The sequence below is a fragment of the Plasmodium relictum genome, assembly GCF_900005765.1.
Source record: "Plasmodium relictum strain SGS1 genome assembly, chromosome: 9".
Taxonomy (NCBI): Eukaryota; Apicomplexa; class Aconoidasida; order Haemosporida; family Plasmodiidae; genus Plasmodium; species Plasmodium relictum.
In genome coordinates, this window is record NC_041687.1 from 884,542 (window position 1) to 911,835 (window position 27,294).

The window sequence follows — 27,294 nt, forward strand, 5'->3', positions numbered from 1 at the left end:
TATATATATTTTAAAACTTTATGTTTAGAAAAAATTCATTAAAATATACAAGAAGTATATAGGAATATTTTAAATAAACAAATAAAAAAAAATAATAAGGATAAATTTATTAGATAAAATACATAAGTAAACCAAAGGGAAAAAGTATAATATATATATATATATATTTATATTTATAAAAAATAAAAATAATATTTATAACTACAAGGTGCATAATTATATAAGAAGGGGATCTGAAATAAAAGAAAAATTGTTCTCAAGTAAAATTAACTACTTACTGAAGGATTAAGTGAAGAAGCTTGTGTGTTTGTATTTAAATTGCTCCTTTGTTGTTCTCTTTTAATTTGTATATAATTTTTACATAGATCTATTTCATTTTTTTTTTCAATTAATGTTATTTTTAATTTTTTTATCTGCTCATTTAATCTTTTTATTTTATCATTAAAATATTCAATTGTCTGTTGAGAATTTCTTTGAACGTAATAGTTTGTTCCCATACGTATTAAAAAGTTTTCAGTATCAACAATTTTTCCTTAAAAAAATAAAAAAAAAAAAAGATAGTAAAAATAAAATATTATTATTGTAAAATTTTTTTTATTTCTTTAAACATTCTTATGAATTTTTTTTTTTTTTTTTTTTTTACCTGGAACATAAACTAAAGATGTCAAAGGTATATGCACATCTAACGATTTCTGCTTTTTTTCTTTTTCTTCTTCCTTTTCATTAATTTTAATTTGGTCAATTAAATTATCTATATTTTCAATTTTTTTTTTTTCTTGAGAATCTTCCTTATCTGTATCTTTACTTTTATTATCTTGTTCTTTAGTACATAGTTTAATGAGCTCTGATCGTTCTAATTCGTTCATAAATATATTAAAATTTTTTGCTTCATATTTAGAAGGATTTAACTGTTCTACACAATTTTTACATTTGTCATAAGTTACTATAGCACTTTCTAAAATGGTATAATTTTTTTTTATAATTTTCCATTCCTATAAAAAAAATATTACAGTGAAGTAAAACATATCAAATTAAAATATATATAAGAAAAAATTTAAATATAACCTCTTCTAATTTTAAGGTTAAAGATATTAATTCTTCAAGGCCTAATGTATTTAATTGAATTACAACATTTGGTTTTTCTCTTTCATTTTCTTCAATCTTCTCCAAATCGCAAGCCATGATTACATATAAAAAATATACCAAAACAAAAGTAGAAAAAAAACAAGATATAAAAAAAATTCATCTAACTGTCTAAACAATATACATATATATATATATATATATATATAAGAAAAAAAAAAAATAAGAATAATTATATTCCTATTTTACTATTTTTAAAAATATATATTTTAATAAAGCATTAAATATATCATATGTACAGTATATATTTTATGTTTTAATAAAATATTAAACTTTCAAGCATATATTTTTATATTATTTATGTTCATAAAATTAATAAAAAAAAAAAAAAACTAAATAAGTAAAATCTTTTCTTTATTTTATTTTTCTTGTATTACTAAATAGATAAAAATAAAAAAAAAAATAATAAATTGTGTTACAATAAAAAATTTTCTTATAGCAATATTTCCTTTTTTTTTATAGTAAGAATCAAAACATAGCAAGAAGTGTAATAAAATATGTATAAATACTTTTATATTTTAATGACAATAAAAAATATTTTAAAAAAAATTTAGAAAAAAAAAAAAAAAATTAAGAAAATTAAGAAAAAATTGCAAGTGAATTATTTTTGCTTTATTTTCATTTCATTTTCACTTTATTATATTTTTTTATTGTTTTATTTTATTTAAAATTTTTTTCTTAAAACAAATAAAATTACTACTTAGAAATTAAAATTAAGAATTGCAAAAATATAATCACATATTTATTTCTATAAATAAAATTTTAATAAACAAATTTTTATTTTTATTTCTTATATTTTCAATACTTTTATTTGTTTAAATTATTTAAACCTTTTTTCTTTTTTTTTTTTTATTCTTTTAATATATATATACTTTTTAAATTAACTCAATGGATCATCAAGACCTTAAGCCTGTTATATGGCATAAAAATGAGAAAAAAACGAAACCGAAAAATATTGAGGAAGCCCGAAAGTTAGGTATAGATGTAGAAATAGAAAAGAAGTACTTTGGTGGAAAAAATAAATCAAGTAAAGGAAATTTAATAATAGAAAATAAAGCAAAAATTGAACAAGAAAATGAAAATTTTAAGATTGATCGAGTTACACCAACATTTTCAAGAGCTTTGCAACAAGCCAGAATGAACAAAAAATTAACACAAGCTCAATTAGCTAGATTAATTAATGAAAGTGAAACAGTAATAAAAGAATATGAGAATGGAAAAGCAATACCAAATAATGTTATTATTCAAAAATTGAATAGAGTTTTAGGTATTAATTTACCTTCACCAAAAAGAAAATAAAATTTAGAAAAAAGGAGAGAATAAAAAAAAGTATAAATTATATAAAAATTCTTTTGAATAGTATCCATTATTTACTTTACACATTTATTTTAAAATAGTTCAAATCATATATATATATTTATATTTGTATGCTAATTAAATAATATTGATAAAAATATATAATATTAGAATACTAAAAGTAATGACACTGAGAAAGCTTTTATATGCTTAAGAAATAATGTTTATATTATCCTAGTTGTAAAAAAATAAAGATAAATATGTACATTCAGTAAAAAAAAAAAAAAAAAAACTATTTGGATAATTTTGATTTAGTTTTTACTATAATTATTAAATAATATTTTCTTTTTTAAATTTTTTTTTAAATGTGATCCTTTTTTTATATGGTTTTTACTTTATTTTTTTTTTTTTTTTTCTTCAAAATTAACCAAATTTTGTTTTTATTAAAAAATGCAAAAATAAATATGAATAATAATCTATAACAATGTGAAATTATTATTTTTTTTTTTTACCCCTTTTTTTGTAATTTTAAATGTAAATAAAAATCATAAAAAAGAAGATAGTTTATTATTACTAAATTTCTATTTTTTTTTTCAAAATATATGGGAGCATCCAATACTATCTGGGTTTACACCATATTGAACTGGCCCAACATAAATATAACTGTCACTGTATGCCCACTTAAAAAAAAAAATAATAAATAAATATATATATATATACTGTTTAATTTTTATTTTAATTTTTTTTTTTATATCATTACTGTATTTGCATTATGTTTAATAGTAGCCATTTGGCTTGACTTTACTGAAATAGGAACTGGAGCAACGTAAGGATACTGTTATAAAAAAAGAAAAAATATAAATAATAAAATTAAAAGATATAAAATTTAATAGAAAAAAATAAAAAATTTTAAAAGTTAAAAATAAAATATATATAAAAACAATGAAAAATAAAATAGATATAGAAATAAAAATCAAGCAAAATTAAAATTAGAAATAAGATAAAGAAAAAACCTAGAGCTGAAAATAATTATTTTATTTTATTTTTTTTATTTATTTCATACTTTATTAAAATGCCCATTATTATCTTTATTATTTATAAAATAAAAACCAGGATATAGCGAACTACTCCAATTGTTTTTATTTAAATTCAAATGCCTAATTGATGTAACGTAATTAATTAAATCATTTTCAACAGCAATCCCTGCCAATAAACCATGAGAAAATGCTAATGAATTATCGAAATGAGTTGGGAAATAACAATTGATTTCTCTATCAATATTTTTATTTATTGTTTGAAAATGTGATATATAATCTATATCACTATATACTTTTATGTTTTTTATTGTTATTTGACTTGATAATGTATTCATATGTTTTTTATAAGAATAAAGCTCATTATTTTCTTTTGATTTTTCCATTAATTCTTTTATATATTTTTTTATTCCATTAATTAACATTAATTCAAAATTTGAGTCTATATCCTCATTTTCTCTTTTTTCTTTTTTTAATAACTTATCTTTAACTGAACGAGTACATATTTTTAATATTTCTATACTTTCTTTTTTTAAAATTTTTTCATACCTAAAAATATGTATTATATATATGTATATAATTATAATTTTACTAATTTGAGATATTAGATTATATAAATAAATATGTGACATATAAAATTTTATTTATAAGAATTTCTGTTTACAATTATATATATATATATATTTTTATTACTATATTTATCTTTATATAATTTTTTATAAATTTTTTTTAAATTGCTATTACTTTTCTGGTATTACAACATTATTTATGATTTCGTCTAATTCCTCGGTAGATTCTATATTATCATCTATATCTTTACATAATTCATAAAAATCATTAATACAGTATATTAAATTAGAACTGAATAGTATTATACCGAAATATTTCATTCTATTAATTCTCTCTATTATAATTAAAGAAATATTTTCAATAATTGTACTTAATTTAGTTAATTGATTTGCTACACATTCGCCAATATAACATATATTACAATGTGTTTCTAATTGAATGGATAATATTAAGGAGGATGAAATATTGGTATGCACTTTTATAAAATAATAATATTTATTTAAATTTAAGCAATTACTTTGTAAATTACTTATAATATCACTTATATTACAGACCATTGAATGATAGCCAATACTACATTCAATTAAATTTTTATCAAAACTATTATATAAAGAAGTAGGAACAGTTATAATTTTTATATTCACTTTTTTATTTATAAAAATGTCATTTAGTATATTCATAATTGATATTACTTTTTCATCACCTATAAAAACTAAATTAGAAATGTTATTCTTTCTACAATTTTCAATTATTTTGTTAACATACTCTTCTTTTATCAAATCATAAATATATAATTTTTCAAAATCACTTTTACGATATTCTAAATTAGCTCCTAATAGTGGAAACCCACCTAAATTTGTTGAATTCTTTAAATTATTATCATTAATTATACATATATCATTATTTAATAATCCTCTTAAACCTCCCATAAATCCAATTAACTTGAAATTATTAATAGATAATCTTTGATGTAAGCCAACTAATATATTATTACTACCTGGTGTGCAGTGAGAAAGTAATACAACTCCTATGTTTTTAGAATACGTCGATATCCTAGTATTTTGTTTTAAATTTAGAGAATGATCCTGTATCATATAAAATTCTTTAATCTTATTAATATGAAGAAAAGAATCATAATTTAATTTGTTTTCGAAACTATTATTAATATAGGTAATTCTTGTGTTATGTCTTACCAAAATAGTGTTAAATTTTATAACAGATTTTATTAATATTCTTTCAATTTCCGATAGAACATCATAACATTTGTAATAATTGCAATTGCATCTACTTTTATTTTCATTTTTATTTTTGTCTAATTCCAAGTAATCATTTTTTAATCCAGATATAGTAAAATTTATTTGATTAAATGTATTATTTTGTTTCAAATTGAGATTCATATAATCAATAAAAAAACCATTCATTTTTTTAGAAGAATATACAGAATCATTATGCTCTATAGGTAGGTTATGATCATATTGAATTCCACTTAGTACTCTATAGTTGTCTTCATATAAATAATTAGAACGATATTTTTTGTACTTTAAAAAATAATCGTTATTCAAATCTACTTTTCTCCTTTTTATAGAAAATTCTTTTTCATTTTCTATATTATTTTTGTTCTTAATGCGCATTAAACTACATATTGGTATTCCAAATATTTTTATACTATCTACATTAGATAACAAATCCTTCAAATTTTTAATAACACAAGCATAACCGTTATATTTTTTTTCTATTATTTCAACACAACTAAATCCTAATATATAACTGTAAGCACAATCAAAATTTGTAGGTAAAGAACAAGTAACTTCACTCCCATATGAGTGAGGAATAAATTCTAAATCGTCTATTTCTTTTTCATCTTCTATTTTTTTTTTAACAAAATAGAGTAATAATTCTTCCACATTTAAACGAGAGTACTGATGTAAAAAAGAAAAAAAAAATAAGAGTAAATTTTAAATTTTAATAATTTGGATTAAAATTACTTAAACAGTACATCACTGTATAATAATATATATATATATATATGTATATTTTTAAAATAATATGTGCATACCTATAGTTTAAATGAATATAAACTTTATGAACGAGTAAATTATATGTATTTATATATATTTTTACTTATATTTATAATATATATATAAATGAAAATGAAGTAACTTTTCAATAGTAACAAAAAAAATAAGAATAATTTACTTGAAAAGGCTCAGAAGAAAGAGCTTCCATTAGCATATGATTTTGAAAAAATTGAGGAAATGAAAGAAATAATTCGTAATGATCTTTAATTAAATTATTACTTAAAATATTCTTTATTTCAAGCAAGTTATTTATCTTATTTTTTATATGTTCTTTCTTAATTTGCAAGATAGAATTTACTAATGTTTTGAATTCCATAACCTTGCTTAGTAGTCCTTCTGGTATTATTATTATTCCATATTTTTTGCCGTGATGTTTATATCTTGTCTTAATAACATCAACAATAAAATGAGTAATATCTTTTAACGTTAACTTTTTTTTTTTTATTTCTTCACTTACTAAGACTACATTTGCTTTTGTTTGTAGGAAACATTCCAATGCTATATGACTTGAAGAATTCCCTAGAATTTTTACAAAATGATATCCTTTTAAATATGTCTGCATATGTGACATCAAATAGCTTATGTATTGACAGTAACTAAATACTGTAGTATCAAAACCTAACGAGCATTCAATATATTCATTCTTCAATTCGTTATATACAGATTTCGGTGCGCTTACTATTGCAGTTCTTATAAGTTTTTTTTTTTGTCTAGGAAATTTCCTTTTTATTTCTTCATCACTTAAATCACTTACTATTTCATAGGTTACATCTTTTTCTATATCTTCTTCATTTTCAATATTATTAAGCATATCATTCTCATAGTCTTCTTTCTCAGTATCATTATCTAATTTTTCTGTTTTCATTTTGCTCATTTTCTTCTTTTTAATCTTTTCATTAGCTAAATTGTAAATATTTTCAAAATATTCTGCTAATAAGGCAATTTTATTATTGCTTTTAACTCCTCCAACAATGATTAACCCGTTCAAATTTAAATGTCTACAAATTTTAAAGCATTTCTTTTTATCAATTTCACTAGACATATTAAATTTGCTACTTTTTATCATATCAAATCCACCAATATTTCTAAACATGCTTATATATTCATTTTTTAATTCCATTAGATCATATTTTTTTAATCCTTCAAAACCATTTAAAAAACCGTATAAAATGTTTTTTTTATTTTTCTTTTTTAAGTTGTCTAAAACGGAACAAATAATATTATGACCCCCTGGTGCTTGAATTCCTGTTAATAGAATCCCTATATTCAAAATATTATCACACTTATAAATATCTATCATTTCTTTTAGAAAAGAATTTCCAGTATAATCACAACTAGAGATTTCTGTTGATATTTTTGTAGAATAGGTGTCATTTAATTTCTTTCTTGTAGAATTGTTTAAAGAACTATTTTCATAACACAATTTAATTATTGGTTTTTTAATTGTATGTGTAAAAACATTCTGCAATATTTCTTTTTCTTTTTCTCCTATTATATTATTCTCTTCTTCCTTTATAATAATCTTATTTTTCAATATTCCAGGTAAATTTATTTTATGTTTTCTTCTCTCTTCTTGTAATTCACTCAAGTGTTTTTTTGCATTTTCTATATCCATTATTAGGAAATATTAATAATAAAAATCATAAAATGAAAATAATACAAATAAAATAATATATATGTAATAACAGTTGTAAAAATGTTTTACAACAGAATCAACAAAAAATCTAAAAAAAAAATTTACTAAAAGAAAATGTTAAATATTCAGGATGTGCACATACGATATTATTAAAATTTTAAAGAGTATACTATATATATAAATTGTTATTTGCTAAACCTAAAAATAATTATTAAAGTTAATAATAAAAATAAAGTAAGTAATAATATATAAAATAAATTAATTATATTAAATTACTTTATCAAATAAGGATTGTACTTAAATATATATCCTAATATGAACTATGAATAGAAACAGAAACAGAAAAAAAAAATTGAATATGTAGAATTCATGAATTTATAAAAAGAAGTTAGTTATATATATAATTTTGATAAATTAGAGAAAAAGAAAAAAACAGTAAACATATAATTATTATTTTATTATATTATTTGAATATGTAAATAAATAAATCAAATATTATAATATGAAGTATATTACTTCAAAATGAAACAAAAAAAGATATAATAAATGATTGTTCCTTGCATTGTTATTAATGTAATGTATAAAAATGGATTAATGATAATAAAGGTATAAAAATAAATGAACTTTATTAACTTTCGTATATTTTAAAATTATGTCCCTAAAAAGGATGAAGATTAAAATCAGAAATTATCATTCTTACAAAATATACAATATAATATATATATAAAATATATACAATCTATAAATATAAAAAATTTGAAAAGATGGAAAATAGAGAATATAAAAAAAAAAAGTTTATAGTTATTAATCTTATAATCTATAAACTATTTCCTACTATTTTATCAAATAAATAAGTAGTTGCAAAAAAAAAAAAAATTTAAGAGCATATACATTTCTTTGATGAATAATATAAACATTAATAAAACACAATAATGTAGTGATATGCATAATAGCTTAACATTAGGATGGATATATATATAAAATTACATTCAAAAAAATGAAAGAAAAAAAAATGGTCTACAAATTATGCGTTTGAAAGATAATTTATTTTTACAAATACCACTATTCATAATCTAAGATAAATATAATAGTATTTAATAAGTTTTTTAATAAAGAATTGATATATGATCTATTTTTAAATGTCTATTTATATGGTTAAGATATATTTGAAAAAAAAAAAAAAAAAAAAAAAACTAAAAATTTTATTTTATATCTTGTAGCATACAAAAAATTCAAGTTATATTTCAATAAATAAATAAATACGCTATGAAATATATACATACACATTAGGAATAATTTAATCGTATTAATAGAAAATAAAAAAAAAACTTCAGTAAAAAAATTAAGATATTTTTAGTTAATAGAGCAAAAATAAAAATATTTTACTCATATACTTTTTATATTTAAAAATTTTAATGTATGTACATTAAAATTCAGTTATTTTTTTATTTATAGAAAATGTTAAAAAAAAAAAAATAAATTGTCAATATTATGCACCAGTAAATAAAATTTCCATCAAATATTTTAAGACATATTCTATACCTATAAATAATCATGAAAAAAATGCAAATAAATAAAATTAATTTCAATTTTATTTAAAAGTTAAATATGAATTACCTTCATGGTGTATGTCATTTATAGCTCTATAAAAAAAAAAAATATATACATATTTGTAAATAAAATAAAGAATAAATGGGTAGATAAATAAATATATAAATAAATACATATATATATATATATATTAGAAAAATGTTAGAAAAATAATAATATATAAAATTTCTTTTGTATATTTTACATTAATATTTTTTCTTTTTGATTCTTTTCATATTCCTTATAACAGTGCTTAATATTATATTTTTCGTATATGTTCTCAATAATTTTTACACATGCTACATTATTTTTCCCGTAATTCTTAATTATTTTAACTTTATCTGCTTCTGTGCATAATTCAAATACCTACAAGGCACAATATTACATTTAAAAAATGTACATATATATAAAACAACAATTATCTAATATATCTTTTATTATTTAAATACTTTTATTAAAGGCCATGTTAATTTATTATTTTGTATATCTGATCCAACTTTTCCTGTTTTACTGGTATCACCGAAAGCATCTAGATAGTCATCATGAACCTAAGTTGTAAAAAAAAGGAAAAATTTATTTAATTAAAAAATAAGGAATTTAAAAAGATATAAAAAAAAAAAATGAAGAGCATTTAAAAAAGTATATACTTGAAAATATTCTCCCATTAAAATAGAAATATCTTCAATCTTTTTGTATATTAAATTATCAATTGATATTCCTGCTAATTGCATACCTAAGAAAAATATATTTGGCAAAAATATAAAAAGTAAAAATTGTTATAATATGGAAAAAAAGTAAATGTAATAAAAATGATAACTCATTTTGAAAATTTTAAAAAAAACGATATAGCAAGGTAATGGCAGAAAAAAATAAATATAAGTACATATATATATGTTTGTATATAATTGATATAGACTAAGAGTTAACCACAAACAATAGGTAAGAAAAAGGAATAATATGCGGTTTTATGAATAACTATATTTTGATAAACTTTAAAATTAATCATATTAACATTAATTTTTGAGTGCTCTGGTATGTCAATATCATTAATATCAATGTCTTTATTTTTGTCAGAATACTTTTCAGAAAATATATTAGTATCTAAATGCTGACCAATTATTGTCTTTAAAGTGGCATCTCTAAAAGAATTAATAATATCTACATAGCAACTTTCATTTCGTATATATATTTCGATTAATCTAACATAAAAATAAAAGTAAATAAAAAAAAAAATTAGAAAAGGAATAATTTATTTTACTATATTTTTTTTTATTTTTTTCTAAATAACTTGTAAATAGCATTGTATAAAAATAGCACATCATTTACAGCATTTTTTGTTTCTACATCTTTTAGTAAATACCTTCAGAAATAAAAAAAAAATAAATAACATAACAAAATTAAAAATATATATATTTTTATTTGTTATATTATATTAATTCAAATTTATATATACCAGCAAAATTTATTTCTTCTAGTTTCTCCTTTATCCATTATATCATCAGCTACTAAAAACGATGCTTGCAGAATTTCTATGCACCACGCTAAAAAAGAAATAATATATATTTTTTTATTAATATAGTGTTTCTGATTTGATCCATAATATTTTATTATATCCTTTTTAAAATAACAACCTAAACAAGCTGCTTTCTCCCATTCAGAACTGTTAATATCTCTATTTTTTACATATTCATAAATTAATATTACTAAGATACCTCTATTATTTTTTCCACCTGTTAAAACAAAAAAAAAAAAAAAAAATTTTCTAATAATTTTCCTATTACTTCATTTTATATTGTCTTTTAAATCATTACGCATTTATGATATTTTATGTTTAAATATATTTTATCTATCACATTTTTTTTTTTTTTAAACAAATATAATATTTCTAATATTTTAATTCTTTATTATACCCAAGCAATTATAATCAAATAGAACCTTATAATATTTTGAAATAATATATTTTACATCATCCTCTAATGTATAATCATTAATATAGCTCAAAACGGCATCTCTATATTTGTTATACATCTATATAAAAAAAAAAAAAATAATAATAAAATTAATATTGTATAACCGTATTCATATTTCTAGTATATTACGTTATTACTTACACTTCTAAAAAAAGCTAACCCACTGTCCGAATCCTCATTTTTTGAATCCTCCATTTTTTTTTTTTTTCTTTAAATTAGTAAATTTAGAGTATTTTTATTAATATATTTTGTATGTTTATAAAAGAGAAAAAAATATTTTAAATAGCATTATGTTCATTATTTATTATACACAGATAAAGAAAATATATATGTTTTTTTTTATTAAACTCCAAAAAAAAAAAAAATTATTTGTGTATATTTTTAAACACTTTGAAATAAAATAAAAATACTTTTATAAATATTTATTTTAGGTAATATGTGCATGCTCTGCAGAATTTTTATATTTTAGAACAGAAATAGCGTAATTTATATACTAAAAATTATTGTATATATTTTTGAAAAGAGTATTAAGCATTATTTTCAAAATTTCGTTGAAAAAAAAAAAAAAAAAACGGAGTTTTTGTAAAGAATAAAAAAAAAAAGTTGATATTACGTAAATTTTTATTTTTTGTAATGTAAAAAATGTTGATCTATATATAAAAAATATATATAATATCACAGAATCATTTAAATTAAAAAAAAGAGGAAAAATATGAGTGAAGATAGGTATATTTAGCAAATTTAGATATTTAATTTATATTAATATATAAGAAAAAATGTGAAGAAATAAAAAAGTTTACAATAAAGAGTATTTGTAGAAGAATAATATATATTTATATATATGTATGAATATATATACATTAGCAATGAGTATATAGATATAAAAAAATAAAAACATAATTTTATATAATGTAAAAATATAGGTGTACAAATTATTAAAGCATATATATACATATACATATATATATATATATATATATATATATATATATATATATATATATATATATATAAGAAATAAAAATATGCAAGATACATATATAACTTAATAGGCCAAAGGAGGGAAAAAAAAAATTAATGTATTTTATTTTGAAAATTCCTTATTTTTTAAAATATGGACAGTGATATAATTGATGAAGAATTTATATATGGAAAAAATATAGAAAAAATAAGAAAAAAAAAAGAACTAATTTTAGATTGTTTAAAATATGTAGTTGACCCAGACTTAAAAAAAAATATAGTAGAGTTAAATTTTATTCGTAATTTAAAAATTCATGAAAATGAGAAAAGCAAATATATAGTAGAGTTCGATTTAAATTTAACAACCCCTGCTTGTCCAGTCAAAGAAGATTTGATCTCAGAATGCAAAAAACAACTGAGTTCATATGAATGGATAGAGAAAATAAACATTAATACAACATTTATAAATTTTTATGACAAAAAAAAAAATAATAATAAAATTGAGAATATTATATTAATATACAGTTGCAAAGGAGGAGTAGGAAAATCTTTTTTTTCAGTTAATTTTTCTTTCTACTTAAAAAAAAAGGGAGCATCAGTTGGACTTTTAGATGCTGATATTAATGGTCCAAGTTTACCTACTTTATTACCATTCGATCATACGTACGCTAAATTTAAAAGAATTAGAAAAAAAAAAACAAAAAATAAAATTTTTTATGAGAAAGAGAAAAGAAACGAGAAAACTGGTTCTGATATTATTAAAAAAGAGAGCTTAGAAGATATGCATTTATTTGGTACAAATTTAAATAATGAGAAAAGTTTAGAACAAGGAGAATTAAGAAAACATATGAAGGAAAAGAGAAATAATAATGAAACAAATAAATACATACATAATGAAAGCAAAATAAAGAATAGTATAAATGATTATATATGTCATCTTGATAATACTATAAATAATAATATATATAGTAATGATTGTGATTCGTATGATAAAGAAAACAAAGAAAGTTCTGATGGAAAAAATGATGATGAAGACAATTCATCTATGATTGAACCGCTAGTGTATAATGATGTTAAATTAATGTCATATGCTTATATAAAAAATAAACACAATTTAGGATTTGCTTCTTTTAGAGGGCCTATATTAAATGAATTAATAAAAGAATTTTTAAATAATGTAAACTGGGGAATCTTAGATTATTTAATCATTGATATGCCACCAGGAACAAATGATATACATTTAAATTTATTAGAATCAGAAAATATTGATGGCATAATTATGATAAGTACTCCAAATGATTTATCGGTTAATGATGTAGAAAAAGGAATAAACATGTGTAATTACTTTAATATTCCTATTATAAGTCTAATTATAAATATGAATTATTTTGTATGTGATAATTGTGATAAGAAACATTATATTTTTAATAATAGTAATATTGAGTCTCTAAAAAAGAAAGTTAATAATGTATATGAAATCCCTTTTCATTCCTTATTATCAAAAAATGTTTATTATAATAATGATGATAATCAAAAAAAGTTCCCATTTATTTTAGCCTATGAAAATCATTTTTTAATTGATGAACTAGAATATATTTTTCAAAATATTATAAGAGAAATTTCTATTTTAAAATATAATCATACCTTAAATTTGCCTTCTCTGCAAATTTATAATAAAAATTACATTCAATTAAGTTTTGATACTATGGAGAATAAGTATGTTTTTTCAGAAGATGTGTTAATTTGCCATATAAAAACAATACGATTAAAATGTAAATGTGATATATGTAAATTAAAAAAAAAGAATGGCAAAAAGGTTTTATTAGATTATAATTTATACGTAAAAGAAATAATAAAGTTAGGTATTTATAATGTTAAAATTATATGGTCTGATCAACATGTGTCTATTTATTCATACGCTTATTTAAAACATATATTTCAAAAAAAAAGATTGAGCAATAGTAGTGTATATTGTCAATCTAACAACAATATAAATTATGAATGGTAACAAATACATTGAATTTATATATATATATAAATTCAATGTATTTGTTTATGTATTTATTTTATTACATTTGTTTTGTTTACTTTTTATAAACATGTTTCTTTATAAAAAAAATATGTTATTTATTTTAGTTATATATATATATATATATAATACTTTTTTTTTTTAAATATTTTTTCTTCATTGTCTATAATTTTTTTTATGTTTTTCATAAAGCAATTTCCCCTATTGGCTTTTATATATATATATATAATAATTTTTTTTAATTGAAAATTTTTCAAGAAAAAGATTCAATATTTTAAAGAAAAGTATATATACAAAAAATATTTAAAATATGTTTCTTCGTTTAAAAAGTTTGTGAAAAGAAATAAAATCATATATTTTTATTATTTTTTTTTTTGCCTCTACTAAAAAGAATAATAAAAAAATTTAGAAAAAAAAAAATGATAAAATTATATTTTACTTTTATGTGAATATAATAATTATGTATTCAATATCTATGAATTTTTTTTTTTAATGTGCAAATTTTAAGATAAAAATATTGTTATTCTATGTAAATAAAACTTTTTAATATATAATATGAAGAATATATATATACTTTAACATGTTATGAAATCAGAGTATAAAAGTAATGCAATATAATAAAATACAAAAAATAATCAAGTATAAAAAAGGTGAAAAATCAAGTAACAATTATGTGTACAAAAGGATTTTTATAAAACAAATAGTGTAAATATATTTGATTTGTATTTGTTCTATTTACCCTTATTTAATTTCTCTTTTTTTTTTTTTTGTGTGCATTTATGTAATATATATATATATATATGGTCTTTTAATAATTATTATTAGAATATTACTTAAATGTTAATTTTTTATTTCACTATAAAGTGCTAGAAATATTATTACTTATTTTATTATTGTTTGCATTTGATTCAACATTTTTGCTATTATTTGATTGATTAATGTTATAGTAAGATTGTAATTTAATTATATGTTCAATGCATTTAGTAACATCTTCTACATTCATTATATCTTCTATATTCAAAAAATCATCATATGTTTTCTTCGTCCATGTAATTGGGTCAAAATATACCCATGAAGAGCATTTTTCTAAATTTGTATAATTAGAAGAATTATTTGGAGTGAACCATTTTTTATAAATAATATGATATAACCATTTTCTTATATAAAGTTCTGAGGCTGCGTAAGCCTGTAGGACATCTCTTGGCAAATTATAAAAAATGTAAAATAATGTTTCTGTTTGCAATTTTAATAATAACGATAGGCGAATTTGAAATTGAGTATTTAAATATGAACTTGGTTTTGTGAAATAATCATCTTTATTAGTGGGGTCATCAGATAAAGGAGATGAGAAAGATGAAAAAAGAAAATCAGGAGAATTCAAATTTAATCCTAAAGTTGTTAAATCCGTTCCTAAAGCTAATATATTTAAATGAGGATCAGTCATTTTAATAACCTTTAATATTCCTAATAATCCATAATTATTTCTGTTATATCTTTTTGATCTTTCTGTTGTTTCATATAATATTTCTTCTAGTGTTAAATTTTCTTCATTTTTTCTATCATCTACTTCTTTATTATTATTTATTTTATCCTTTTCATTTACTTCTTCTTTATCACATTCTTCCTTTTTACTATTTACCTCTTTCTTATTAATTATCTCTTTATTTATCTGTTCTTTAAGTATAGGTAATTCTCCATTTTCTACCTCTTTATGAACCGTTTCTTCATTGTTAATTCTTTCATTATTTATTTCTTTTTCGTCCATTTTCTTTTTAATTATCTCTTCCTTTTCATTTTTTCTTTTATTTATTTCTTCTTTTGTATTTTTTTTATTACAAAATTCTTCTTTATTAGTTTCTTTTTCTTTCGCTTTCTTCTTATGCATACCTTCTTTATTCAATTCTTTATCTATATTCTTTTTTTTATTTGCTTCTCTTTTTTTAAAAATTTTATTATTTACGTCATTTATCTTTTCATCTATTTTCAAAATATCAGAATTTTTTGTAATATTTTCTTGTAGTATATTGTTTGCTTCTTTAATATGTTTTACACTATTTATTAAGTTATTTTCTTTATCTTTATTTTTCTTACTTTCTACAATGACCTCTAATTTATTATTTGTTTTGTTATTATCATCATCATCATTATTGTTACTATTATTATTATTACCATTGCTATTATTATTATTATTGCTATTATCATTACTATTATTATTATTACTATTGCTATTATTATTATTATTATTATTATTATTATTATTATTATTATTATTATTATTATTATTATTATTATTATTATTATTATTATTATTTCTATTATCATTACCATTATTATTATTGTTGTTGCTACTATTATTGTTATTATTACTATTACTATTATTATGGTTATTGTTATCATTATTAATATTATTATTATCATTATTCATCTTATCATGATTTAAGGTTTTTACTATTGTACATTTATTATTTTCTGAACATTTTTTTTCATTTGTATAATTTAAATCATTATTATTTGTGTTTATTAAATTTAACTTAGCTTTAGTAATAGTATCATTTGTTTTTATATATTTTTTATTCTTCTTGTTTTTTGAGTTATCTGTATTAGTTTCATTATTAAGAATGACTTCTTCATCTTTTGTATCATTTTTAGCTTTATTATTATTATTACTTTTATTATTATCAAATTTTATATTTTTCTTCGATTCTATTTTACCATTTTTACTATCATCATTATCTATAATTTTTCCAGTTTCTAAGTTTTCCTTGTTATTTATATTACTTGAATTATCATAATTTAAAATTCCTTTACTTGTATTATTGTTACATTCATTATTATCAGAATACGAAATGCTGTTACTATCACAACCTTTTATAATAATATTATCTCTATTTTTATTTTCCTTATTATTATTTTCTTTGTCCTTATTTTCCATATTATCTTCTTTATCTTTATCTTCTGTTAGGCACTTCTTACTTTTACAACTTATATTGTTATCTTTGTCACCTTCATTACTACTTTCCGAATTACTACTATCTTTAACTTTGAATTCTCTAATTTTATCTTCTTTTGTGTTTATTTCTTCTTTTTTAATTTTATTTTTTTCACTTTTCTTCTTTTCTTTATATGATTTCTTATCCTGTAATTCATTCGATATATTATCTTGCAAGTCTGATGCTATAGCATTATTCTTTCCTAAATTTTCATTAAGGGATTCTAAACATTCCACTTTATCATAATTCATGTCGAAAATGGAATTATTATTTAAACAGTTTTCTACTTTATTTTCATAATTTAATTCATCATTTTCAATATTATTTCTTTTACTATTATTTTCATTTAATATATCTGAGAATTGTTCATTAGTTTCACTGTTTATATTATCAATATCGTTATCTTCACTTTTGCTGTTTCCCACTAAGTTTTTTTTTTTTTTTCTGTTTGTCAATTTTAAGGAATTTTTACTTTTTTCTCTCTTTTTTTCTTTATTCCCCCTACCCATAATTCTTATTTTTTATACATATAACTTATATAAAATCCTCTTCAAAAATATGAAATAAAAAAAAAAGTTTTATTTGGTGTGTTCAAAGTTCAATATGTTAAACTTTTGTTATTAATAATATATTTCCTTTTTTTACTTATTTATTCAAATTAATTTTTTTAACTTATTCAAATAGTTTGAATTGTTTAATCTTAAGTTCCCTTTTTTATCTTTTATCATTTATTTTATTATTATTTTATTTTATTTTTATTTTTTTTTTTTTTTGTACTTTATTTTCTATTTTCAGTTACGTTCTTATTTCATTTAATTTGTTTGCTTATTTTATATGTATTACATAATTGCACATAAAAATGGAGCTACAAATTCTTACAATTTTTTTTCTTCTTTGAAATATTTTTATATTAGAAATAACAAATTAAAAAAAAATAAAAAAATGTAAACACAATATAAAAATTTCTATGTTAAAAAAAAATAAAATAAAATAAAAGATGCTGTAAAAAATCTTCTAGCTCCACACATATATGTAAATGTTTCTATGGTTTAAAAAAATAAATGTTATAAATTAATAGTATTGTATTATAACCTTTCTCTATTAAATTTAATTACACTGTTTTACAAAACAATTACAAAATATAATAAATAAAGGGAATAAAAAATAATATAAAAATAAATTAAAAGCACTTTTTAAAAATTTGAAACTATTTTAAAAATGAAGTAAAATTATTATAAAAAGTTATGTATACATATGTATATATATATTTACAATTGAAGATACACAAAATATTTTGAGCATAAAAGAGAAAATTTTTAAATTTACATGTAATTTGTATTAATATCTTTGTATATAGAAATAATAGTTTGTGTAAAATGATAAAGGATACCACTATATAATTTTTCCTTTAGCATTGACAGAAAAAAAAAAAGCTCATAAATATAAATTATGCAATTAGGAATATTAACTAAAAGCGATAATAAAATCATATGAATGCACACACTTTTTCTATATTTTTGTGATCATGTACTATCAATTATTCAACTTAATTTTATTGATTAGATTTATCCTTTTATTATAAAGATATAAGCAATAAAATAGTCTTTTATATTTATAATAGTAGTAATTTTTAAAAAATTTATACAATTAAATTTTATTAGTATCTATATACTAGCATGATAAAGACTTCGTGGGCTTTCAGCTTTTAAAGTATATATATATATATATATATATATATATATATCAAAAAATAATTATATTTCGAATATCAGCAGTACTTTTTTTTATTAAAATATGTTAGAAAAAAATAAAAGATTCTTAATATATTTTTTTTTAATAGGAATTCTATACATTGATTTTACTTATATATATATATGGAAGTTTACATGCTCATTAATTACATATTTAAATAAAAATTATTAGGCTCAAAATTTAAGGAATCTAATTTTAAAAATTTTTTCTTTTTTTACATAAAATTCTAAGATGTAAAAGATGATTAAAAATGAAAATACTATAAGATAAAAATCCCAAACAATTTTATTTAATAAATATTCAAGAAAACAAAATTATAATTGCTTGATATTCTATTTTTTTTTTAAAGATTATTTTTCTCATTTATGTATATTTATATGTACTTAGTATATACTGCTCACTTTAAATTATTTTAAATGTATATATTTAGAATTTATAAAAAATTTATTCAATAATTTTTTTTTAAAGTAAAATTACATTTTTACACACCTTAAATTTATATATGTATTTAATATTTTATTTTCTTATCAAATTTAACTTTTTTTTTTTTAAATTTACTTTTTCAAAAATTAATTTTCGTATTAGCCCAGATGAATGTATATAGTTCAATTTGAAAATTTTAATTTTACTTTTATTATTTTTTTTTTATTTTTTTTTTTAATAATATATAACAATATAATTAAATTTAATTATGTTATTAAATGTTTTAATAATATCGTATTATTTTACTGATGTATTTCAATGTCTTGTAAAAATGGAAACAAAATTCATTGGTTAAGTTATTAATTATGTTAATTACGAAAATCTATTCACTGGTTTAAAATATTTTAAATATGTTTCTTTCATATAAAATACAAATTATTATGTTTTAAAAATTTTAACCTTGAAATTTTTTTTATCTGAAATTAAAAATTTTTATTTATTATAACATTTATTTTTCATAGGGTATTTCTTGAATTTAAAAAAATTATATATATATATTTTTCATTTTCATTTTTATTCATAAATTTATTCTTTCTTTTATCATAATAATACAAAAAATTAAATAAAATTGCATTTAACTTAATTTTCTTATGTGAGAATTTTGTTATTATTAATATGTAACTATAAAATAAATTAAAAAAATAAAAAAAAAATGGAAACTATATATTTGAAAAAAGGAAAATAAAAAAAGAAAACGGCATGTATATTCACTAACACATTTATGTTTTAAAAAAAATTTAACACAATATACAGAAAAAAAATTTCTTTATATACTAAAAAAAAAAAAGTCTATATAAAATTTTTGTTAAGAAACACAAATACAATAAAAGAAAATATGTATACGTACATATAAATAAAAAAAAGAGGATAAAATACTAGCAGTAAAAGTTTTCAATTTTCATATATAAATGAAACTCGAAATTTTTCTTAATTTTTTTATATTAGTTGCAGTAAAATGTGTGATAGCCTCCGTAAACTTCACTGGTTTAGATACAAAAAATATAAAAGGCAAATACAAAGAATTAGAAAGTTCTTTTAAAAAAGAAAATACAAACAAGCTATTTCTGAATGAATTAAAGAAATCTAATTACAAAAACATTAATGTTATAGCATTAAGCACGTCAAGACACTACTTTAATTATAGGCATACAAGTAATTTATTGATAGCATATAAATATCTGAAAAATTTAGGTGATATTATGGATAAAAATATCTTACTTATGATTCCATTTGATCAAGCTTGTGATTGTAGAAATATAATAGAAGGTACGATTTTTAAAGAATATGAAGAGTTTCCTGGAGAAAATATTGATGGGAAAAAAGAAAATCCTAATTTATACAAAAATTTAGATATTGACTATAAAAATAATAATGTAAGAGATGAACAGATCAGAAGAGTTATTAGACATAGATATGACGGTTTTACCCCCCAAAAAAATAGACTGTATACTAATGGAGATAAAAAAAAAAATTTATTTATTTATATGACTGGTCATGGCGGAGTCAATTTTTTAAAAATTCAAGAGTTTAATATTATGAGTTCTTCTGAATTTAATTTATATATACAAGAATTACTTATAAAAAACATTTATAAATATATTTTTGTAATAATTGATACTTGTCAAGGGTATAGTTTTTATGATGATGTATTAAAATTTATATATAAAAATAAAATAAATAATGTGTTTTTGTTATCATCATCTAACAGAACTGAAAATAGCTACAGCTTATTTTCAAGTAAATATTTGAGTGTGTCTACAGTAGATAGATTTACCTACAATTTTTTTAACTATTTAGAAAATATTTATAGAATATACCCAACTGAACCACATAAAAGTGCTAAATCCTTTTCTCTATACAATATTTTGAATTATTTAAAAACTCAAGATATAATATCGGAACCAACAATAAATAATTCTAATTTTAGTTCATCAACATTCTTGCATGATAAAAATATTCTTTTTTATAATTCTAATTTATTAATTATAAGTAGAGATTTATATGAATCTGAATATAAACAAGGGTATATGAAAAAAAAAGAAGAAAGATTAAGTTTTCAAAATATATGCCTTGGTGATTTAAGTTTTTGCGGGCATATAAAAAGCAATATATATAGAAATATGATAAGTTTATATGAGAATAGAAGCTACTATAGCGTTACAGAAACCTACTTGGATGAGGAAACATATTTCACTGATTACTATTTTACTTCTAAGGCCGTTGACACTAATTATTCAATAAAAATATTACTTGTTTTGTTTTTCATATTACTCTTCATACTTTTTTTTTTTTTTAAGTGATTCGTACTTTTTAATATACTATATTATTTTTTCTTTTTTTTTGTAAATTGAATATCTTTTTTCAGAAGAAAAATTATTATTACTCTTTATGTTTATATAAAATGGCAATTAACATTTTAATACAACTTATTTAATTAAAAAAAAGAAAATTTGTTGAAAATATTTTTTTTATATAATTTACGTTTATAAGTATACTTTTTCTTTTTTTCTCATTGTAAATTATTTCAAAGATAAAAATAATAATAGAGTTTAAATAAAAGATTATTTTAAAAAAATGAAAAATTATATATAATAAGGAAAACATTTTGTTTGATAATTCTAATGTAATACTATAATAAAATATAGAAATAATATATAAAAATTATAAAAGAAAAAAATATATATTTTTAAATTATTTATATTAAAAATATCCTTTGTTGGTTTATATATGCATTTTAGAGGATTCATGTTTTTTTAAAAATTTGAATTCAATAAATTATGAGAAAAATAAAAATAAAATTAAAAATATTAAAATACTATATATAATACATAATTCAAACACATTGTATGATAATTATTTTGTGCATAAAAAAGTATGAAATAATAGTTTACAGTATGAAGAATATTTCATTTGAAAAAAAGGAAGATTCAAATTACACTATGTTTATTAAGGAAAGACATGTATTTTTTTTAATATATATTTCCTTTTTGATGCCTCCAAAATATTTTGAAGTGAATAAATATCTTCCATTAATTTTATATCAGAGTTAATTGTAATTTTTAGTTTTTGTTCTGTTAAATTTCAATTTGTAACATTTTATAATACTAAAGGCTATAAATATCAAAATATAAAAAAAAAAGTATTACTTTCAATTTTTTTTAAATTCTATTTTTATTTTAAATATTACATATTTTAATTTAACTTTGTTAAAAATAAATAAAACTTTATTCAAAGAGATAAAAAAGAAATATATTCATTAAAATTATTTCTAATTTCAAATAATATTTTTTTTTTTAATTTTGTGTAACAGTTGCAACTTATTCATAAAAATCCAGAAAAAACATAAAATAAATTTTAGTTTTTTATCTTATTTTTTTTTTTTTTTTGAAATGTTTATTGTGGTATTTTTTTATGTGTGCATACTTTTTTTTTCTTGCTTTGGTAGAAACAATGAATAAAAATATTGGTTGCTTACACAAAAACATATTTACAAGTCAGGGAATAAGAATATTTTATTTTTTATAATATTTTAAAACAAATTATAGTAACGAAAATTATTACATATAAGGTAAAATAAGAATAGTAGTAAACTAAAAAAAGGTACCTTCTTTAACCAATATTAATGCATGTGTTTTTTTATAATTATTAATACTATAAGATATTTCATATTTTTTTTATTTCAATATTTTACTTTGCACTTTGTAATATTATAAAAAATTCCAAAAGTTATTAGAATTTTACAAAATTTTTATAATAAAAAAAAAAAAAAAACATAAATTTTATAATAAAATGAAATATATACATATATATATTTATATTTATAATTTTATAAATTAGAATGAAAAACAACTAAATATTATTATTTTATAAAATTTATAAGCAGAAAAAAATAAAAATATGTGTATATTAAATGTATTGGTGTGTGAATACAAAAGTAAAAATATATTTATTTTAGACCTAATAGTACAATAGAAGCTGAATCATTTGTGCACCATTTTTAACTACAATATAAAGTATCACAAATTTTTTAAATATAAATGTTATCATATTTAACTAAAAAATATTAGAAGAAAAATTTTTTTTATTAAATTTTAAGAAATATTCATTATAATTTTTTTTTTTTTAAAATAAATAAATATAAATTAACTTTTCAATTTTTACAATAAAATACATTTTACGTAATCCATATTTCTAAAATGAATTTATTTATTTTTTTTTTTAAATCTGGTAAAATAAAAAGAAAAAATATTATTCTCATTTTTTAAACAAAAGACTTATATTATTTAATTATGCTGAAATGATATGTTTTTATATTCTATGATAAAGTTAAAAAGTACATTATAAATAAATTACTAAAATGTTTTTATTTTTTTTTTTTTTGCAACAATTTAATTTGAAATTAAAAAAAGGCAATGAAATAGAGAAAACTTAATCCTTTAAGATATTTGAAATAAGTTTTAAATTTTATGGCATTTCTAGTTTTGAAATCATCTTTTTTTTATACATTTTACTCCATTATATTTTTTTTTTTTTTTTTTTTGTATCTTTTAACGTTGTGTATTAACATTATACATTGTCTATAATATCACATATAAATATCTATGTTATAGTTGTAATTTTTTTTTTTTTTAAGAATTGTTTGTTTTAATTTAATAAAGTATTCACTTCAAATGAATTATATGTTTTGAATCCTTATATTTTCTATTTTTTATTATTTTTTTTTGTTTATTTCATTTACGTTATATAATTGTAAAATTATTATATATTCATTTTCTAAATTACAGCAACCCTATTTGTTTTTTAGTACATATGGTTTAAATTTTTTTTTATAATTAGTTTAATTGATTTAATTTTATTTTAATTCATTTTTTTTTTTTTATTTTATAATTAAAAGGTGTATATCTATATTTTTATACTTTTAAGTTCTACATTGATTTAATGGTTTTTTTTTTTTGTTCTCCATTGTTTTTTTAAGTAATATATTTCTTTATTTCTATATACATCATTTTTTCTACTACATTTTCCTTCGAAGGCATATATGTATTTATAAATTAAAAAAAATGGATATAAGGCATGTGAAGGGCTGCCAATATTATGAAAGAGAAAACATAAGCGATTGTGAAGATGATATAAAAAAAATGATGAATAAATTATTATATGAGAGAAAAAAGAATTTTCAGGAACAAGATAATTATTGTCACAATCCTTCAGTAAATATTTGTCCTAATGTTTACTGTAATATTTATACAGATTTATATAATTGGTTTGGTTTTAAGCATTGTATGAAAATAGATACAGAAAATTTGAATACTTGTTTTACTGATATAACAAATGGAGGTGTAGGGTATTATGAGAAGTTGATAGTTTTAGGAGGAAGGATTTTAGAATTATATAGTGAATTACATTTTTTTAATAAATATAATTATGAAAAAGATGAAGAGGTTGTTGATGATCTGAGAAGTATTAAATCAATTAAAGAAGTTGTTTTTCATTATTTATATGTTCAAAAGAGGAAAAATCGTGTGGTATACAGGAACAGTTTATATTTATTTGGATACTCATATTTATATACTCCTTTATTTTTTAATAATAAAAATTCTATAATAAAATATGTAAAAGCTTGCGTAGCATATGCAGTTAAATTTAGTGGATCAAATATTTTCTCTTGGATGCCTTCATTAATAGAGCACATCTATCACTCGCAAAAACTAAAAGTTTCAGAAATAGAACAAGAAAATGAACTCATACAAAATTTACAAGAATATTTAGGTTATCCTTTTGATTATATAATACCAAGAATAAATGAATGTTTTAGTCACCACAATATATATATTAGTAATTCTCATTTAACAGGGTTGCAAATCATTAGAATATTTGCTAATGAATATTTTTCTCTTTTGGCAGACGTAAATAAATAAAAATATATTTTTTTATATAAATTTATAATTTTACACTTTTGTGAACATTATTATTTTCTAATTCATATATATATATTTACATTATTTCAATTGTATGATAGAAATGAAATTATAATTTTTTTTTTAATAATATTTGATACACTGATGAAAAAGGAAAAGAAAGTATATTTTAATTCATACGTATTTTCTGTTAATTTATAATAAAGATAACTTTATATAATTAATTTTACAAAAAAATAATGTTTCATTTTTCATTTTTCTTCGTTAACTTAGGATGTAGGTGTTTACGGGAAAGAAAAGGCTATATGGGTAAGAGAAGAAACTGAAGCCTTTTTAAATTCAAATTGCATAGAAATATTTAGTGGATGCATGATGTCAATGAATAAATATTTAAATGAGAAAAATGTAAAAATATCTAAGATAAGAAATATTTTTGAAATGATATTATCTTCGTGTTGGGTAATAGGAAATGAAAAAAAAAATAAAATATGGGTTAGCGCATTAATACAAAGATTAAGGCAAATACAACTATTAACTCAAATAACTACTATAGAAAAATGGTCTTATAGTATAAAAAAATATAATGATATAAATATAAATAATTTTGTAAATGACATTTATAATTTTAATAATATAAATGGAAGTATATTGTCTCCTTTTCAATTACAAAATATAAACACATATTTGCCTGCAAAGGAAACTCAATTAAAGCGAATCCCTTATTATACTACGCTGGCAGATAAATATAAAGATCGTTTTCATCAAAATGATGATAAAAATATAAAGAGCAAAAATGATCATAAAATTTATAATGTTTTAAATAGTATTTCCAACAATTTATCTAAACATTTTAAGCCAAGGAAACAGAAAATTATAACTTCACCAAATGTAAAAAAAATTATTCATGTAAATAATAGGAACCTACCTACAGGTTAAGCAAAAATAATTTATATATATATATTTATATACATATTTTTTTAGGAAACTATAAATAAAAAAAAAAATCTTCATGCGTCATATACTTTTACTTTAATTTTTAAATTTTATTTATTTTATACTAATATAGCTAGAAACTATAATAATTCGAAATATTGTTGTTCCTATGAGGATTTATCGGGATATGAGGTAGATAAAGACACATATGACGAAAATGAAGATGAAGATGAAGTGGAAGTGCAAGAAGAAGATGATGTAGAAGAATATGAAGATGAGAATGAAGAAAAAATAAAAAATAAAAATAATGGAATACCAATTAAGATAAAATATATTAAAGATTCCAATAATGATGAAAATTCTAAATATGTTATAGAGATACCAAAAAAGGATCTGAAAGGGAAAGGAAATAATAATCATATAAAAGCTGGTATGATAAAATTAGAAAACAGTTTTGCATAATATTTAAAAAAAAAAAATATAATAAAATTAACATAATAAATTATTAAAAAAGTAATTTATATGAGAAAGCCAGTTCATTAAAACTTATGCTCTTTACTTTTTTTTACTTTATTATTCGATAATTATCTTTAAAAGAATAATTTAAAAATAACATACTTTAAATATTTTTACATATTATTTTGTTTTTAGTGCTTTGGGGAAATAGCAAAAAGGGCTTAGAAATAAAGATACCAACTACAAAAAACAGATGACCATAAAATAAAATAAATTTTATAAAATAATTATATACATCTGTACAAAAATAATATATATGTAATTTCTGTTAATTTAAAATTTTTTTTGTATTTATATTTAATTTTCCATAGTAAAAAGAACTATATGTTTATTAATTTACTCACATAAAAAAAGTATATATATATGTATTCATATTGCCCTTTTTTTTTTGTTGAA

At 18.8% G+C, this 27,294-nt stretch overlaps 8 protein-coding genes across 8 annotated transcripts; 4 read left to right on the forward strand and 4 right to left on the reverse strand.

Annotated features, from left to right (window-relative positions):
* Window positions 1-266: 266 nt before the first annotated feature.
* On the reverse strand, window positions 267-1,182 carry PRELSG_0925300 (cochaperone prefoldin complex subunit, putative; the record flags this gene model as incomplete). The annotated part of the gene is made up of 3 exons (XM_028676695.1): window positions 267-532; window positions 644-992; window positions 1,066-1,182. 3 exons carry the CDS (start codon window positions 1,180-1,182, stop codon window positions 267-269), a joined length of 732 nt encoding a protein of 243 aa, XP_028533158.1.
* Window positions 1,183-2,031: 849 nt separating this feature from the next.
* On the forward strand, window positions 2,032-2,442 carry MBF1 (multiprotein bridging factor type 1, putative; the record flags this gene model as incomplete). Its single annotated transcript, XM_028676696.1, has 1 exon — window positions 2,032-2,442. The coding sequence occupies one exon, from the start codon at window positions 2,032-2,034 to the stop codon at window positions 2,440-2,442; it is 411 nt and encodes a 136-aa protein (XP_028533159.1).
* Window positions 2,443-3,032: 590 nt separating this feature from the next.
* On the reverse strand, window positions 3,033-7,736 carry PFK11 (6-phosphofructokinase, putative; the record flags this gene model as incomplete). The annotated part of the gene is made up of 5 exons (XM_028676697.1): window positions 3,033-3,119; window positions 3,200-3,274; window positions 3,503-4,022; window positions 4,218-5,962; window positions 6,240-7,736. 5 exons carry the CDS (start codon window positions 7,734-7,736, stop codon window positions 3,033-3,035), a joined length of 3,924 nt encoding a protein of 1,307 aa, XP_028533160.1.
* Window positions 7,737-9,246: 1,510 nt separating this feature from the next.
* Window positions 9,247-11,512, reverse strand: GGPPS (geranylgeranyl pyrophosphate synthase, putative; the record flags this gene model as incomplete). The annotated part of the gene is made up of 11 exons (XM_028676698.1): window positions 9,247-9,299; window positions 9,375-9,400; window positions 9,553-9,713; window positions 9,797-9,895; window positions 9,995-10,080; window positions 10,275-10,546; window positions 10,636-10,707; window positions 10,801-10,888; window positions 10,979-11,077; window positions 11,258-11,375; window positions 11,459-11,512. 11 exons carry the CDS (start codon window positions 11,510-11,512, stop codon window positions 9,247-9,249), a joined length of 1,128 nt encoding a protein of 375 aa, XP_028533161.1.
* Window positions 11,513-12,431: 919 nt separating this feature from the next.
* Window positions 12,432-14,285, forward strand: PRELSG_0925700 (conserved Plasmodium protein, unknown function; the record flags this gene model as incomplete). The annotated part of the gene is made up of 1 exon (XM_028676699.1): window positions 12,432-14,285. One exon carries the CDS (start codon window positions 12,432-12,434, stop codon window positions 14,283-14,285), a length of 1,854 nt encoding a protein of 617 aa, XP_028533162.1.
* Window positions 14,286-15,162: 877 nt separating this feature from the next.
* On the reverse strand, window positions 15,163-17,805 carry NOT2 (CCR4-NOT transcription complex subunit 2, putative; the record flags this gene model as incomplete). Its single annotated transcript, XM_028676700.1, has 1 exon — window positions 15,163-17,805. The coding sequence occupies one exon, from the start codon at window positions 17,803-17,805 to the stop codon at window positions 15,163-15,165; it is 2,643 nt and encodes an 880-aa protein (XP_028533163.1).
* A 2,634-nt stretch (window positions 17,806-20,439) lies between these two features.
* On the forward strand, window positions 20,440-21,831 carry GPI8 (GPI-anchor transamidase, putative; the record flags this gene model as incomplete). Its single annotated transcript, XM_028676702.1, has 1 exon — window positions 20,440-21,831. One exon carries the CDS (start codon window positions 20,440-20,442, stop codon window positions 21,829-21,831), a length of 1,392 nt encoding a protein of 463 aa, XP_028533164.1.
* A 2,760-nt stretch (window positions 21,832-24,591) lies between these two features.
* Window positions 24,592-27,095, forward strand: PRELSG_0926000 (conserved Plasmodium protein, unknown function; the record flags this gene model as incomplete). Its single annotated transcript, XM_028676703.1, has 4 exons — window positions 24,592-25,437; window positions 25,723-26,380; window positions 26,516-26,812; window positions 27,034-27,095. 4 exons carry the CDS (start codon window positions 24,592-24,594, stop codon window positions 27,093-27,095), a joined length of 1,863 nt encoding a protein of 620 aa, XP_028533165.1.
* Between the last annotated feature and the right edge of the window lie 199 nt (window positions 27,096-27,294).